Source organism: Anthonomus grandis, chromosome 9, assembly GCF_022605725.1.
Source record: "Anthonomus grandis grandis chromosome 9, icAntGran1.3, whole genome shotgun sequence".
In the NCBI taxonomy this organism is placed as follows: Eukaryota; Metazoa; Arthropoda; class Insecta; order Coleoptera; family Curculionidae; genus Anthonomus; species Anthonomus grandis.
In genome coordinates, this window is record NC_065554.1 from 14,746,386 (window position 1) to 14,764,251 (window position 17,866).

A 17,866-nucleotide genomic window follows, 5' to 3' on the forward strand; every position below is an offset into this window, starting at 1 on the left:
TTTGTTTTATGGAAGTGCAACTTCTACAAGTAATTGGCAACAAGTTATACAGTAGAAAATCATTAGTTATAACATTAGATGAATAGTTTTAGCCTTCATGTTCAAGGGGAAGTAGATGTCCCCTTAGAATCTGAAATAGGAATGGGGTCAAGCACATCGTTTTAAAGGGCGTTTAATTATCTTTTCACTGGTATCCTACTTTGTTGCTTTTTGTCTAGAGGATTCAAAATAATCGCGTTTCAAAGTTGCAGAAACAATTAAACTTGCCTGCATTGAGATTTTGGTTTACAGGATAGTGTTAAATTGTAGGTTACACCGTTAAAATGGTTGAATAACAGGAAGAAAATCAAGTTTAAATAATTGATTTTCTGTTTATTGATTATTTTACTTCGACAAAAATTACTTTTTATTTGCGAAAGACAAATTTCTAATAAAACACATGGGATCTACTTATGCACTATCTTATAAGTTGCTGAAAATTTCAAATTTTCTATAAATAATATTTTCGAATTCCTGCCTAACATTTCGGAAAACTTCTTCGGGAATCGGCTGGCATTCTGCTGCAATTCGTCTTTTCAGATCAGAAATATCAGTAGGTTGCATTTAAAGACAATGGATTTAAGATGCCCCCAAAGAAAGAAGTCAAAGAGTGCTAAATCCGGTGATGTTGGAGCCCATTCAGCTGGTTCCCCTTCTTTCAATCCATTTATCCGGCAATCTCTCGTTCAACCACTGTCGAACCGGAAGAAAATAATAAGGTGGAACATCCTCCTGCGCTGGAATGTTCACAAATTCTTCTGTAAAACTGAATTACCCTCTGCTGTACTAATTTGAGTTTTTAGATCATGCACGACAAGAGGATCAATAATTTCTTCTAGCATATTAAAGTACAGATCACCTGTCATAATTTCATTCAATGAATAAAGGACCACTAACGACATTTCCACGAATTCTAGCCTAAACATTAACTTTTTTGGGGATAATGTGTATGTCCTCGAAAAATATTCGTGTTTTTGTTACTCTAACATGGACAATTTTGCTTGGTAACGTTTCCATTTAGAAAAAATGAACATTAATTGCTGAAACAGATATTCGGCAGCATATTAGGGATAACGTTGACTTGACGACTCATGAATCCACAAAACTCTATTCTTCTATCAAAATCATGGTAATAGATTTCTTGAAGTATCAGAATTTTGTATGGAGTTTATGCACTCTTAGTGCCTTTCTTACTGTCTTTTTTGATATTCCTGTCTGTTCTGCTACTGTCCGTAAGGAACTGAGAAGCTCTGCAGCAAACAATTGATTTTTTTTTCTATTACAAACTTCTTTAGCGTTGGCTCTAATTATTTAGTCTGAATTATATGAATACCAACGATATGTGGTTTCAACAGGATGGGGTTCACACAGCACGAGCGATTTGGAGCGAGTGCAGCAAAGGCCAGTTAGAGCACTCGCCTTTGACGGTATTGGACTGATCAACATCTTTCTCAAAGAAAAATTAACTGACGGCGTCCTAAATTCTAAACAGGGACTTTTTCGGAATGTATTGAACGCTCTTGGATCTCATGCGAATTGGTATTATCTGAACAGAATTTTTTTAATGAAAATTAGGATCAGTTTCCAACTGCTCCCGCGAACACACGTTGTTGTCTAGGGTCGTTTACCTTCAATTCTTGGCTCAGTTGAACTTTGTGCGACTAGAGGCCGAAGTCACGAGGCATTTCTTGTAACTGACGCAAAATCTACTGCTTTAGATTCTCTTGCATGGTATTCACGGATAGCGGCAATGTTTTCGGCAGATATTGCATTTCGTCGACGTGCAAGTGTTGGTTGATTTTTTTACTGAACCAGGAAACTCAAATTTATCCACCACACTGTTAATAGTGCTTTCGGTAGTATGATTATGGTAGCGTAAAATGGGCAAAACGCGCGTAACGTTGTTCGAACACAATATACATTTTGAGAAAATAATGTTATCATTTGCAAAAATTGTTGAACACTACGTATTCATGGTGATTTGGCAAAACATACTAAATAAATTACAGCCAATGCTATAATGTAGTTTCAACAATATAGCTACTAGAAATCGTCCAATTTCCTTTTTTTTTCCACATTGCAAGATGCTATGTTTTGCTTCGCTCGCTGTTTTAAAAAAAAGTGATTAATTAGCAAGAAATACCAATTTGATAATCAGCCATGCTCTAAAGATTTGATTGCCGGGATGCCTGGCATGGTCGTTATGGTATCCGATTTGCACCAGAGAGGTACCGAGTTTAAATCCGCTTAATGTTCATACATTTGTTTTTCAATATTAGTTAAATTAGAAGAGAGATTTTGTTTTCTAAGATAAATACTTAATATTTTTGACGTGTTAAAATAATTACATTATGGTTGTATTTAGAATGTTTTGTTTCACACATACAATTAAACATGCTTTTTAGTAATATCATTGCAACTATGTTATTAATCTTTTGAATAAGGAAACGTCATCAAGTGCTTTTGATTCTTATTATTTTTTTTCTGTAGTACAAAGAAAATGTGTATCCATAAAAAAGGATCATTTACTTGTTACGTAAATAAGTATTTTATTTACGATTTAAAATTTGATGTTGAAATTAGTAATAATTCAAGTAGTATGAAAATAGAAACACATTTTATAAGGCACCTAGAGCGCTGAATTAAACTTCCTCACTTATTTGACAATACAATGACTATAACCCAAAAATAAAAAAAGACCCTCTGCAAAAATTAGAGGATTCTAAAATTAAACAGTTCTGTAAAATAAAACAACTAATTTTCTTTTACGTTCTTTATGCTAAATGGCTTAGAATTTAAGTTTGATAAATAAGTCAAAAATTTTATGTTTAAAAAGGGATAACTGACTACAAATTCAAATTCATATATTTCGTGTTTATACAATAAGATAATTATTGTTTACATATGTCAGGATTATCAGGTTTCTATAATAATATACAGTAGGTACAAAGTAATAATAAATTATCATAGAGAACCAGTAATTTATCTAAATTTTTGCTTCAATTGCTTTTTATCTCTACCCTCTCTAAAGAAGATCTACGTACTTATAAATTAATACACTTATAACATTGAAATCTTAACACTCTTATAACACTGTTAAAAACGGAAAACATCCAAAAACAACACTCAAAATAGAACACCAAAACACCTTGAAATTTCTGTATCAAGCATCTTCCTCAAGCATGAGCCGTCAGGCCGAGACCACAACAGATCCACTTAAGAAGTCTTCATATTTGTATACAATATTTTTCATTATTGCTGTTTTAATAGCATTAAGAATTTTTTTATTATCAAGTGATTGAACATTTCTTGGTAATTTGTTAAAAAAGAGGGGCGCATAATAATTTAAATGTATCAAGTGTTATAACCATGATTGATAATAATCTTATCTTCTTCTTTTTTCATAAATAACTAAGCAGGCAGATATAATAAAGAGTTCTTTTAAAAATTTTCATTGTATATCTGTTTTCACCCACATCTTTTAAAGCACTGACCATAAAAACTGAAACTATAATATTATTATTAATATTAATGCGTTGTCTTAAGATATAGTCCTTTAAACTATTGCCAAATTTTTAAACGAAAACCTATAAAAAAACTGAGATTTCCTGGAATGAATTCTAAAGAAAAAAATATTTAAATGACCTTTGGTCTCTACATTTTTTTAAAATCAGAAATTACTTTCTCTAATTCCTCCATTAGTTTGAGTGATATATTTGACACTATATTTACTCAGATTTTTACCCATAGAGAAATAAATGTGGTTATTAATTGATGTCCGAGGTTGCCTTTCTTTTAACTCTTTGATGAGTAACTATTTTTGCAACTGGATGATCTTGCAGTCCGAATTGGTTAGTCTAATCTATTAAATATTACACCAAAATATAAATCTGTAGTTTTTATTATCTGAAATCTTCAGCCATCACTGGTGCTTTCTAGTTTTTTGAAAATGAAGATAAGATATAATTAAGATTCTTCATCTTAAATTATTCTTCTAGTTAAATCGTGTTCCGATCGCGCTCGGAGACGAAGTGTGGGCAAAACACAAGAACAACCGCTACTACAAAGCAAAGGTGTCCAATATAAGTAGCAGTTATAAGTTTTGCGTGTTATTCACATGCGATCAAAGTTTTTCCAAAGATATTACGCTGGACCGCTTGGTTGGTTGGCAAGGATCGAGACAGGGGCCCAATAATGGTGATATGGTCCGGTTAAGGTGGACGGACGGTGATATTTACGAGGCCGAGTGTGTAGGCCGGGTAGATAATTGTATATATACAGTGAGTAACATTTTATTTCAAATACAATGATTTGTTTTCAGTTTTTAACTTTGTTTTGCCTTCAGAGAATTTAAAGTAATTAAACTTTTTTACAAAAATTTGGAAATTATGCAGGGTGTTTGATCAAAGGTGGCGAGGTACCATATCACAGCAACAAATTATCCAGGAGCTTCGGGTTAATAAAAGTGCAAAAAGAAATGTTGGAAATTATTTTTAAGTTCCTAAACCCGCTTTTTTCTTAAACCTCTTAAAAGTTACACAAAACTATTACGTCAATAATTTTTTTTTAACACTTTTTTGGCAAGAGAGGAAAGTTAAGAGAGAGAATTGCAGTGAAATTATTGATGTATTATTTTTTTGTAACTCTTATGCTTAAACATCCAGTTTTTTAAAACTGTTTATTTTTCAAAACTCGGAATGTTAAAAAACCTTTTTTTCTTGACCATAAGAAATACACCTAATAGTTGCTTAGAATTTATTTCTATCAATTTGTATTAACGGAATTTCTCCCCAACCTTCTAAGATTATTTATTTCTGAAATATGGTACCTTGTCCTCTAATCGCTTTTAGTCAAGAATAATATTTTAATATATAAATAAGTGAAACTCTTGTATCAATAATTTCTATTTAGGTTATATTTGAAGATGTTAGTCACCTAGATTTGCGCAGAGAGAACCTCTATGCCTTAACGGAGAGTATTCCAAAGCGAATAGCATCAAAACTGGTAAGTTTGAGATCGTTTTGTCATCATAAAGTTCAACACCAAATTTCTTCTTATAAAACATCTTGCTTGCTATGTCTGTCATTTTCGATCGTAATCATTGTTTTGTTTATTTTTTGTTGAAGTTATGTGTGGCCTTCTTCTGTTTTTGAGGGTATGTTTCACTTGTCTTGACTTTCTATTTTTATACAGAATCAGATTTCTTTTTTGGGATCTTACCTCTCGTTATAATAATTTTAACACCTTATATTTTAATTCTTATACAGAACCAGCCTTCAGGAAGTCGTTCCAGGAGTTGGTATAAAATGTTTGTCTAGAAGAACGGTCATGTCAAAAGTTAACAAGGTGATATGAACTTTTTTTATCTTTAATAGGGCAAAACACAAGTTTTCTGGTTTATATAAGCTAAAGCTTTATCGGCCGGTTACGTTTTACAAAAATATATATGTGTTTAAAAAGGTACTTTTTCCAATATAAACCTTTTAAATATTTAATATATATAGTGTGGACCAGCTAATTAGACGCGGATAATAGTGGACACAATCTAATTTTATATTTTACTCTAATTATATTAATTTTTGTAGCAATACTACTCAATTCTAACAATTTACCGTTAACAACACTCAAAATATCTGTAATTTTTGCTAAGATATTTTAAAAGAATATAAAACAATATTTCGGGCTTATATATTAAAATTGAATTAGAAACAAGGTGTAGCTCTCAATGACAAATAATATTAATACGTTAATATTTTGTAGCAAATCATCAACAGCCATCCATTTCTACAGGTTCTCGGCTGACATTGTTTTCATACAAACGCGTATCCATTTCCAGCTTTGCTCTGTTATTATATTTGGGATCATTTTGATTGGGTCAAGGCTAGAAGATTCTATTATTGTTACATGATTATTTTTTCAGAGATTTAACTGCTTTTCATATTTTTAAGTGCCTATTGTATACTAAGCTAAGGATCGTTTTCTTTATATTTTTGCTGCCGTACAATCTACTATTATTCCTAATAATTTCGTAAACGTTACAGTTTCGATTTGTTCATACTCCAATCCTGGCGAGCTTTAATCTAGCCTGACAATTTTTGTTGCTTAAAAGCTCTTTTTTAATTTTTAACAAAAACTCTGCTTTATTGAGGCATCTTTTACAAAGCTAGTCTCTAGAACTCTGTGATTATTTTTTTATCCGTTTAGTCATAATTTATTCCATTCTTTTCTGTGATTTTAGTATGAACCATGCTCTTATAAGTGTGTGTCAATGATCCGAATTATTTATTTTGTAAATGTTCAATAATTGTTTTATAGCTTTACCCACAATTCTTCAAACCTATTGTTTTACCCATTGTAGGGCAGCGAATCTTTTTCTACTTATTTTAAAAGCTTATGAAGCGCAAAGTAGAAACTCTTATTATTAAGCAAGTAAGAGAAATACTAAATTTATTTGTTTGTGTTCCAAGTATATGAACTTATAAAGATTTGAAGAACCATCAAAAGCATATGTTTTAAATTAGTAAAAATATTTAATCTAGTGTTTTCTTTTAACGATCCAATAATTTAAACACAGTCGAAGTTGTTGACTTTTTTTCAGTCCAGGGAGAAATAAATGAGTCTCAATGTATTGAACCCGGCCGACGGTTCCTCAAATATATTGTCTTCTTTCCGGTAAATTTATGGACAATACATGGATAATTATATTTTAAGATAGAAATATCACAGATAAAATAGTATTACTTTGAGGTGCATGTCATAAGTTCAGTAACGCACTGCACGTCTAGCTTGCGATCATCCTGTATTAGTAAAAGTTTGCCAGTCTTGTTATGTAATGACTAATTCCAGAATTCTAAATTTGGTCCGACGAACACTAAACGTAAATTCTATACATTTGGACTTATTTATTGGTTACTATAGCCAAAAATTCAAACACTGCAAATGTAAAATATTTAATGGCTTCTTGCTAAGTGAGTTGGATGTGGGGCTCAAATAAAACTCAGGTTTTAGATTTTAATGCTGCCCACGTTTCGGCCTGTATTAAATCTAAAACCTGATTTTTATTTGAACCCCACATCCAACTCCCTTAGCAAGAAGCATACAAGATTTTTGGGTCACAAAAAAAACAACAAAATATTTAATGTTTAATTTTGTCCCGGCATTTAATTAGTTGGTCCCAACTGTATAACAGAATGATATGAAATATCTATGAATTTCATTTGAATACTTTTAATGTTTTTAAGATTCATTAAAGGCATTGTCTATTACAGTATTTAATTAAAAGGCTCAATAAAGAAATCGTAAATATATATTTTTTATGTGTCTAGTAGGCGAAACCTCGAAAAATAATTGCTTTTTAAATAATTGTCCTAGATAGCCTGAAAGAAGTTATGATATATAATAAAGCTGCTATTGCAAGAAAAACGGCGATTAAAAAAAACGTTTTTTCTATGTGGTATAAAAGCCTGTATTAAGTCTTGTGAGCACAAAACTATGGGTAATTTTCTTAGCTTTATCCGAGAAAAACGAATTGTTATTAATTTGCTATCGCAATTCTGCACTAATATGTAAAAGAATGTGCTCAAAAATAAAGTGCTACTTAAATGTCATTGATACTAATGTTAAAATGCCATTTCTAAAAAAATATGCCATAAATCATCGATAAAAGAACTAAACATTTGTCAATATATTGCAAAACCATCATACGATATCTACTAGACGAAAATTATGAGGGTTGTTATTTATATTTCTGGCTTTGGTAACAGTGAATGTTGCCACCTGACGTTTTCCTTGGAAACTTGACATTGTTGAACATAACCTTTTTCAGAATATTATGTCATTTGAGTGCAATTTGTGTTGTTTAGAGTTAACTCTAAGTTAAGTTAAACTAATTTAGAGTAAAGAGTAAAAAATTAATCTTGATTATGAAAAATAACTGCTCGAAAATTTCGTGGATTATCAAGACAAGGATGTATCGATGAACTTAATTCTTTATACAGCCAGAGAGCACCACCATCCTACAGCACTGTAAAAAAAAACTGGTATAACGAATTTAATCGTGGCTGATGTTCGCTTCAAGACGAATTTCGTGGAGGCCTTCCAAAATCGGTTGTTGTGCCAGAAAATATCGATGCTGGGCGTGAACTGATAATAACAAGATCGTCGTATGACATACCGTGAGATTGAGGCATCTTTGGGCATTAGTATGATAAGCATCAGTAAGATACTGCATGAACTGTCTGGAAAAAAAATTGTTCGCGGTGGATTAAGCATAACATGACAATCGCTCAAAAGAAAGCTCGTGTTGATTGGTGGAAGAAAATGTTGAAAAAATACGTTTAAGGTGCACTAAGGCTGTGTATAACATCTACACAGGTGACAAATCGTGGATCTATGAATATGAGCCTGAAAGAAAACAGCAATCGACTGTATGGGTCTTCCAGGATGAGCTAAATCTAACAAAAGTTGTTCGCGAAAGAAGCCTATCAAATGATTGTTCTTCGGCATTACTGATGACGTGGCCATAAAAAAACGTAGGACGATCAATTCTGAATAGTACACGACCATTTCTTGGCCAGAAGTGATCTATCCGCCGTGCAGTTCTGATTTGGCACCTAATGACTTTTTGTTCCCGCACATAAATTACGTGGTCAACGATTTTCGACACTCGAAGAAGCGGTTGATGAATTCAAAACGCATGATTTGAAGTTACCTTAATTGGAGTGGAAAAAGTGCTTCGAATTTTGAAAAACAATAAAACCTATTTTAATTATAAATATTTGTGTTTTCATTATGAGGCCAGAAATATAAATAGCAACCCTCGAATCATGAAATTTTTCAGTAATATAGTTAATCGGTTGAGTAGGCTCTAGAATTACGGCCAAGTCGAGAAACATGGTTTGGAGAGAAAGCGTTTGAAATCGCAAAGTAGTTTGTAAGTCAATCTAGCGTCGAAACGACTTCACTATGACGATTTTGTTCACCGGTTTATGCTCTTTTTCCGTAAAAAACTTTTAGACGCTATTGTCCGATGAATTATAAAATTAATTGAGCGGATTACCGGCGTAAGATTATCACTTAATTTTTTTAGATATTTTTTCAATATCTTTATTCTGACGTCTGGTAGATCTAAAATTGCCATTCAGAAATAACTTAGCCTTTCAAGATCCAGCAACAATATTTAGAAGCAATAATTCTTCTGAAGAGTTACACCTACTTGAAAATTAAATGTATAGTTTTTGTCAAGCAGCCTAATTTCCCAAATAAAAAATCATATTTAAATTAGTTTATTTTTGATTAATTATGTCTGTATTTATGTGATTTTTTTGCTATCACAAAGTGTTTGCTTGCCACTAGTCATTCAACCAAAAATGAACCTCATTCCATAAAAATATTAACAGTCGCCGCAATAGCCTCGTTTTTTCTAGTCATATGCGAGCGAAATGCACCACAGAGAACACCTATACGACCTGGAGCGACAGCTGCCTCAGAAGCGACCCGTCAAGAAGAAAGCCTTTGAGTAACACTACATTAGTAAAACTTTTCGTTTTAATTTAAAAGACTGATGTACTGAAGTTTATTAATTATTTTTCTGATTAAGTTGCTATAGACGTACTAATAAACCTTATGGACAATATGATTTTGTAAAACCTACTTAAGAATTGGTGATATCTTGCTAGGTCTGTTCAATTTTCATTTTTAATGTTTGGTTGCTCTGACCAAACAGATTGAAAAGATATACGTTCTTATTAAATGCAAATCTTGACTTGTTGACCTAAACTTATATATTATTTGTTCATAATGCTTTGTAGTACAATTTAGTAGGGCGAGTTAGGTTCCGTTAAGGAAAATATATTATTTTTATTATAAGTACTCGCCAAGAAATAGTGTTTCATGAGTAAATTCATTTAACATTGTTTTAGGGTATAGAATCGATTTGAAAAAGCAAATTTTCATGTTTTAGATAAGTTATATGTAATGCCAACACATGTTTTTATTTTCAAGTTTTATTCTTTAAAATACAGATTATTTACCAGGACAATACCGTTACTTTAGATGATATCAATGCTTCAAATTTAGATTATCTGAATCGGGGTCGCTTGAACTGTGAAAACATTAAATTAAATTAGAAGCGCTTTGAATAGGGTGGTTTTTTATGTACATAGCTGTATATAAGGTACTTTATTTTTTAAACGGTTTTCATCTTAGATGCACGTTCACTCAGTTTCGTACAAACATAATTACGTTTGTAGTTTTTTTGCCTCTACATACTGGGCTTTTAATTATCATTGGGGATTATAAAAATATTACAGTATAGGTTACGTGATGCGCAAAAGATTTATTTATTTATTGTGCAAAAATATTAATTATGTTTCTGAATTTTATTGACCTGGATTCAGATAACAACTGCCTACAACCACATAACTCTTTATTATCAATTTCGATGTAAACATGTGAATTATTGTGATGTAATTAAAATCGTATTAACCAGGAATTTTCGTTTGAGAAAACTCGCAGCACTTTTTTTTTTAATTACGTAGGTTTTGATTTTGTGTGTGATATTTCGCCCAATGGAACGTTAACTAACTTAATTTACTAGAATAGTTGGGTTTATACTATCCACGTTTAGTTCATGTTCCTATTGTCGGTACTGTATTTTATGTATATAATGTATTAATTTAAACATTGGATTAAAAAAACCCTTATTCCTTTAATAAGAGTTTGTGCAAATACATTTTCATGAGTTTTGTCAAGTATTAAAGTAATATAATAGATTCTTTTAACAAAATTATTGAGTTGTTATTAAATAAATTACATTTTATTAATGACTCACAAAAGTCTCTAAACAATTACAAATATTTTTCTAGTATTTGTTATAACATTAAAAAATATCTAAACAAATGCATTTATTAGACTACAACAAAAGATCCTTAAACTCATTGACTCTTACAATCAGACTCACAAATAGTATACTGTTTTTTTTTTCACAAAAAAATACTATACTAATTAAAATATTGCCTTAACAAAGATTATATAGTCATAACTAAATCTAAAAAAAAATTTTACAATAATCTACCTTTGCACTCGGTGGATGAGCAATGACAATACAGTACCCGTCCCGGTACACTGCCAATGTCATAATTATAATTCCATGTTAGTTCGGTGCCGGCCCGAATAAACTGTGACGAGAAAAATGCGACCCATGGGAAACGCAGATCCTGAGTATCTACAAACACATTTTGGACGAACACGTTCGGTGAGCAGGAATGCTAAAAAAATATTAATGCTATAGTCCGTCTAGAAAGTATCTGGAATGTTTTATATTTTTCTAATTTTAATATGTTTTCTTTTCTCAACATTCTATGGCCGCAATTATAGTTCGAGGTGACGGGCGACGTCACCCATAGCCATATTTTAGCGAGTAAGTGGTCTTTAAGACATCTCATTCAAGCGATCAAGTCATGACGTCATGGTATAAGGCGCTTTAACCGTTTGTTAGCGGTCTCCCGAGACCGCTAATAAACCCGATATGTCAAAGTCAAAGGGAAGCTATACAAACAATAAATATTGATATAATTTTTTTCATATTTTTTTAGAGTTGAGAAGCATTATATTTCTTAGTATTAGTTTTAATTTATTTAATATTAATGTATATGAGACAGTTAAGACATCCAAACCAAATAACAATGCAGAAAAGAATAAATTATAAAAAGAGCGAATAGATTTGCAAAAAATATAGTGATGAACGTAAAGGTGAGGTTGCACGGATATTTTTTTAAATTCATTTTTGATTAGTTTGTGTTTATTTCTGTGGACAAAAAATATGAGTGAGGTTATGTTTACGCCAGTAACTTTTTTGTCTATTGTATTTCCTCTTGGGCAAATGTCTGTCCTTTATAAACGTTTTCAGGGCGAAATTACTATGTATTTTGTTACGATCTAGATCTGATCCTAAAAATGTATGAGATCGGTTTTAGACTCAAAACGTTTTGAAAACTTAGACAAATGGGTGTTTTCATGGTTTAGGTCAGTCTTCAAAACGAATGCAATACCGATGAAAGGTATAGCTAAAATTTGGACTCTGACAGCTGTTAGACATGACGTCATTCGAGCGCAACCATATGATGACGTAACGCTTAAGACATTGTAAGGCAACCGAGTAAGGCGCTTACTCGCTAAAATATGGCATGTTTGATTTGTTTAATTTTCAATTTTGTTTATACTTGATCCGGGTCGCCTACTAACAGCCGTAGCTGCAAAATGTAACACATTCGCAGCTTGGCACCCAGCGTGCGCGGCATTCTCGCGCAGTATATTTATATTTTTCACATCATTATAATCGAAAAATTACTTATAATTTTGTTTTAATTATAATAATTTATAATGGCAAAATACGCAAATCTAAAGAAGATCGCGAGATCTTAATCAGTGAAATGCAGACAAGATCTACAATTTAGAACGATGTTTAACAATGTTAATTTAAAAATTAATTAATGTTAATAAAACGCTTTTTAAACGACATCCGACAAAATATTAACTTAAACTGCATTTCTTTTTGGTTTGTAACCAACCGTTGACACCTTAATACACCTGCAACTTGTCACCTGACACCTATCGCCTGATGCCTGGGAAGTATAATTGCGACCTAAGGCAAAAGTAATACATTAAGTAGATTGTGCCGATAGTATGGATAAAATCGTATGGAAACTTTATCTATCATATAGTTGATTGTAGCAGGCATGAATTTTGTGAGATAATGTCTCAAAATTCTCGGAAACAATTTAAACTTAAAACTCAAAATAAGATAAAATTTAGTGAATTTAGGACGACCAAATCCGAGCCAAGGGTTTCGAAAACTAGCCAGCAGATCAGAAATCTGACAAAAATTGTTTCCAGATTGGTACAAACCATCAAAATCCTGTGAATAGAAAATCTTACCGTTCAAATTTCGAAATTTGTCACTAAAATAATGGTTTGGGGTGCAATATTTCACCGTGGTGCCACGCCTATCTGTATAGTTGATGGCACTGTTAAAAGTGCAATGCATTGTAATATTTTAAATTTTTTTTTCTTAAAACGGCGCCTTTATATCCAGAGAGGTGGCGTTTTCAGCAGGATAATCCAAGATGCCATACTTCTGCATATACTCAAGCTTGGATGCAAGAACACCAACTGACAATTTCATGGCCAGCAGCTTCATCCGATCTTAGTCCCATTGAAAACATATGGGGATTAATGAAGATTGAAGTGGAACGAATAAATCTGTTTGATTCCTTGGGTTTTACATGCCTGAACCACCATCACTGAGGAGTATAGCAATCACCTAGTTTTAGGTGTACTTGTACATTTATTTAAGCGTTGGGATTAAATGAATGTTGTATAAGTAAATGAAATGAATGTTGTTATTTTATAATTCAAATAATAAAAATATATACTGCAAAATTATAAGTGTGTTTTATTTTTTCCGGATATTTCTACGAGAAGTGAATAATAATAATCTAGGGGATTTTGTGATCGCCCTTAGGCATGGTACAGTTTATTTACACTTGAAATGAAGTAGAAGGTAATAGACATATATTACTTAAGTTGTAACCATACAAACACAATGAAGATATTCACTTTAACTCTATTGGAAAAATTAGACTCTACAAACACTGTGAAGATAATAACTTTAACTCTATTGGAAAAAAAGATCATGCCTATCATATAATATCAGACGGTGTACTCTATACCGTTCATTTTTTTTCCCATATTTCTCAAGAAATTCAAGATAGTTAACTCACATATCAGAAAATATGAAAATCGCAATGAAGAAACAATCGTATAAAAAGCAAATTTCGAATAAAACTGAAAAGTAACCGGATCGAATATAACCTAAAAAAATGCATACTTAATTTTGAATAATTTTTTGCAATTCTATCATTTTTTGGAAATTTATTGAACATTAAAATAAATAAAAACATTATAAGGTATTAGTTCTTTCCTCGGCTAGTAATAGACAATAGTCTGAAACGTTATGGTCCCCTCATTCTCCTAATCTAAATTCTAATTTTGAGAAAAATTAAACAATGCGTATTTCGAGGAAAGTTTTAAAAGCTTAGCTAAGTGCGTTGGGTTTATTAGCCATTATTAGTGCTAATTGGCATCATGCATAGGAAGTCAAAGCCAAATTAAGGGCAAATAACTGATGGATAAACAAGATTTAAATGACATTTAAACAACCAGGACTGCAAAAACGAACGTACAATATATAGTTTGGTTACCTTTTGGTAAACTAAATAAACAATAGAAAGTTCTTCGTCTTTAAATATTAAAATTGTTTTATTTTTCTTTAATCTATGAAGCAACTCGTGCATAACATTGAATTAAATTATTAGACACAATTAATTTAAATAGCAATAAATTAACTAAAATATTAACTAGATTTTGTAGTTCCATGTGGCACTTCTATTCAAACCGACAATCAATATTTCGAACAATTTTTTATAGTTTTAGGATTGTATTAATTATCTATTTATTTAAAAATTTATTATTTTAAAGAACAAAGTGTAAAATACACTTAGATCATAATTAAACACTTAAGAAAAACGATAATGCTTCATTAGCTTGTGCGCGCTTTTGATATGATAGAGCAGAAGCTGTAAATTACCAAGAGCATTATTGGAAGGCTATTGCAGATATTTGAAGAAACTGGTAATTTGAGAGAAATATGTAGTCCAAGAAGGGCAATAGAACCTAAACATCATAGGTTTAGGTTTATTCGCCTTCGGCATTGCAAAAACCCCAATATTATTGCCAATCAGCCAAGAAGTGAGATTCAAAATGTCCTTGGCGTTAGTGTTACTCAAGGAGATTGATCTGTATGCTAAACGTGCGTACCTAAAAGTGTGTGCTAGATAATTAGCTCACATTTCTTGAAAGTAGCCCCATCGGCGCTATTGTCAAAAGTGTAGAAGGAAAAGAAGAGTGTTAAAGAAGTTCTGGCGGTCGAGGCTAAGAGCATCATCTAACAATCTTAATAAAACTATTGGTAGGGCCAATATGATTACATTCCTTAATTCAAAAGGTTTTCCATTAAATAATGCCCACAGAACCCTATTTAATTTCTCTTAAGAATAAAATTAAATCTTATAATTTGTTATTAACGAAAGCAGATAAAGGTTCTTATTTGGTGGCCATGAATAAATGTTGCTGAGGTGATCGAATTTCTTTCATATGATTTCATCCCTAATTTTTCCAGTAAAATGAAAAGTAGCTTGGACCAATGTCTTTTCACTTTGGAGTATTTTGAAACTTCCAAGACCAGCTTATGCTCTATAAACTCCAGAACAGTACTTTTAATTGCCCAAAATGCACAAGGATGGTTATCCGGTTAGATCTGTTGTTTCTTTTGTGGACTCAAAATGTTTTAAGGAAGACTACTGGTTTTTATTAAATTTATTCTATAAAGAACTCTGCAGGTTACCTAAAATATCTTGCAAACCCAGGCAATACTCTTTTACATTCTTTGGACTTTAAAAACACTTTTCCCCAGTATATCATTACAGGAATGTATTACTATTATTGAAAAACTCCCTAATTCCACAACACTTCCCAAATTACTCATAATCTAATCTTAACCTTTATCAATTCTATTCATCAAAATATATTTACTTTTGAAAACTAATTAGATAGGAAACTACCCTTCTTAGATTTGCGTCTTCGGAGAAACCCCAATCATATCTTTTTATAAGTTTCCAGAAAACCGTCATACACCGACGTCATTCAATTTAATTCAAATTCTCCCGATTAATCCAAATTTGCTATTTTTATTTCTTTATTTTACCGCCTTTTTAAACTCCCTTTATCGAAACTTGCTGTTTTAAAAGAGTATAATTAAATTAAAACCATAGTAGACTTTAGTACTTTTTACTTTTACTTTAGTACTTTTATTAGTACTAAACTTTAGTACAGATTAACACTGTACAAAATTTTGAATTGAAAGAAGCCGTCCATATTCTTAAAGAGACCTTGATATAACAATATCAAAAGAGAATACAAAGTAAAGTGGTGCCACGTGTTGTAATGTATGTGTAAGAGCTGCTATCAGACCTAGAAAAACCCAGTTTTGACTTGCGTTAACGACGTGTTCAATTTTGAGCCGGCATTTGGGAATTTTTAATAACATTTAGTCCCCTCTTTTCTTTTCAAGCTAACCTTAAAACCTCAACCTTCAAGTGAACCTTAACAGGTTTACTGAGGTTGTAGGTTCGAATTCTATGTTATTGTTATATTTTACTGTTCAATGTGACCCAGTTGGTCGTGTTTTAACCTTTTTATGGTATACTTATTCGTTTAACTTTAACGTCTTTATTGTAATTAATTGGTTTTGTGTGCATTGTTTTTTAGGTCTGATGATGCTCTTAGGAGCGAAACACGTGTCACCACTTTACGTATAATTAATTAATAACATTTTTTAAGACCGAGACTTTGCGTTGTTCTCTTTTGATAAAACCTTAAATGCTTAAGCTACTTTAGTGGCATTTCCCAATAACTAGCAACATTTTTTAACCCTTTTGTTACAATATCTTTTAGACAAATAACTCACTAAAAAAGAACTTAGGCTTCAGATCAATCAGGCCGGCCCTCTCTCTAAGTCTGGTGTATATTGCCTATAATTTGCACATAGTTCCTGAAAATGTGTTAGGTATTAACCAGCGCCACAAGAGTATAGAAAGCTGGACCTTCTTAAAAAGATGGAAATCACTAAAGCCAAAAAAAAGCCGCATTCAAACTTGCGTGAATGATGTTGTCACCTTCGAGTCGGGACTCATCTTTAATACCCTTACTTAGTATCACACTTACTTTCTTTCATTCCTAAATCATATATCAAACCTGGGTAGCGCAACGGTCTAAAGCTCTTGCCTATAATAAGCAGATGGGAAGCTATGGATTCAAACAACATGAATAATTTTAATTTTTAATTCGTGTTTAATATAAATGGGTAAATTGTTGTGGTTCGGCTATTTTATTCTCAGTGTTACTGTGTAGTTAGTAGATAATATGTATGTGTGATGATGATCAGGTAATATTTTTATATCACTATATTATATTTTTATTTTTATATAATTTTGTCTTGCAGTGAGATGTATTTTATACTTTAGGTCTGATTATGCCTAATTCTTTAAGCGAAACATGTTACCTATAATTTATTTGATTATATAGTTTTGACTGAGATTGCGTTTTTTTCGTTTTATTGTAAATGTATAAAAACTTTATTCTACAATTTGTTGATAAAATGAATAAATGATAAGATAAGAAACGCCTTAATTTAACACTAATACTATACCTAAATAATGTGGTATAAGCCGGTTTCGGTGGTTTTGTCGATTTTAGTGTTTAGCAGCACATATGATCTTTGTCTGAACGCAATTTATTAATAATGAATGTGATACAGGTATACACTAAAGAATGTCAATCTATATTTGTCAAAAGAGATTTTTTTTAAGGAACAAACAATTAATATTAAGGACGAAAAAACATTTGGTACCGTTGGTGGTTGAGCAAACAATGATAAAATCGTGAAAAGGAAAATGATGAAAGAAGATATAGAAAATTATGACTAGTATTAAATGATAAAACTTACATTTAAAAATCTCCCAATATTTCCAGCATTTTTTGCATCCATAATATAAATATTATCTTTTTCTTCGGGCCCAAACAATTCCCTAACAGAAACGTGTTTGAGACTTCTTTCATCCACATCTTTCGTTTTAGGGTTAAAACTAAGGACTTCCCTGTTTCCATCTAAAAAAACAAAATTGTTGGCTTTTGTACGTTTATTCATGAA

At 31.7% G+C, this 17,866-nt stretch overlaps 2 protein-coding genes across 3 annotated transcripts in view; one reads left to right on the top strand and one right to left on the bottom strand.

Moving 5' to 3' along the window:
- LOC126740088 (uncharacterized) overlaps positions 1-10,825 on the top strand; it is a 33,939-nt gene extending 23,114 nt beyond the window's left edge. The window contains exons 14-16 of the mRNA XM_050445961.1: positions 4,038-4,319; positions 4,951-5,043; positions 9,465-10,825. Coding sequence (XP_050301918.1) covers positions 4,038-4,319; positions 4,951-5,043; positions 9,465-9,560 — 471 coding nt within the window. The 3' untranslated portion in view covers positions 9,561-10,825. The remainder of the gene's footprint in view (positions 1-4,037; positions 4,320-4,950; positions 5,044-9,464) is intronic.
- Positions 10,826-10,928: 103 nt separating this feature from the next.
- LOC126740089 (histone-lysine N-methyltransferase eggless-like) overlaps positions 10,929-17,866 on the bottom strand; it is a 42,130-nt gene continuing 35,192 nt past the window's right edge. For both annotated transcript variants that reach the window (XM_050445964.1, XM_050445962.1), the window contains 2 exons: positions 17,663-17,823; positions 10,929-11,306 (listed from right to left, as the gene is read on the bottom strand). In XM_050445964.1, the coding sequence (XP_050301921.1) occupies positions 11,100-11,306; positions 17,663-17,823 (368 nt within the window). In that variant the 3' untranslated portion in view covers positions 10,929-11,099. The remainder of the gene's footprint in view (positions 11,307-17,662; positions 17,824-17,866) is intronic.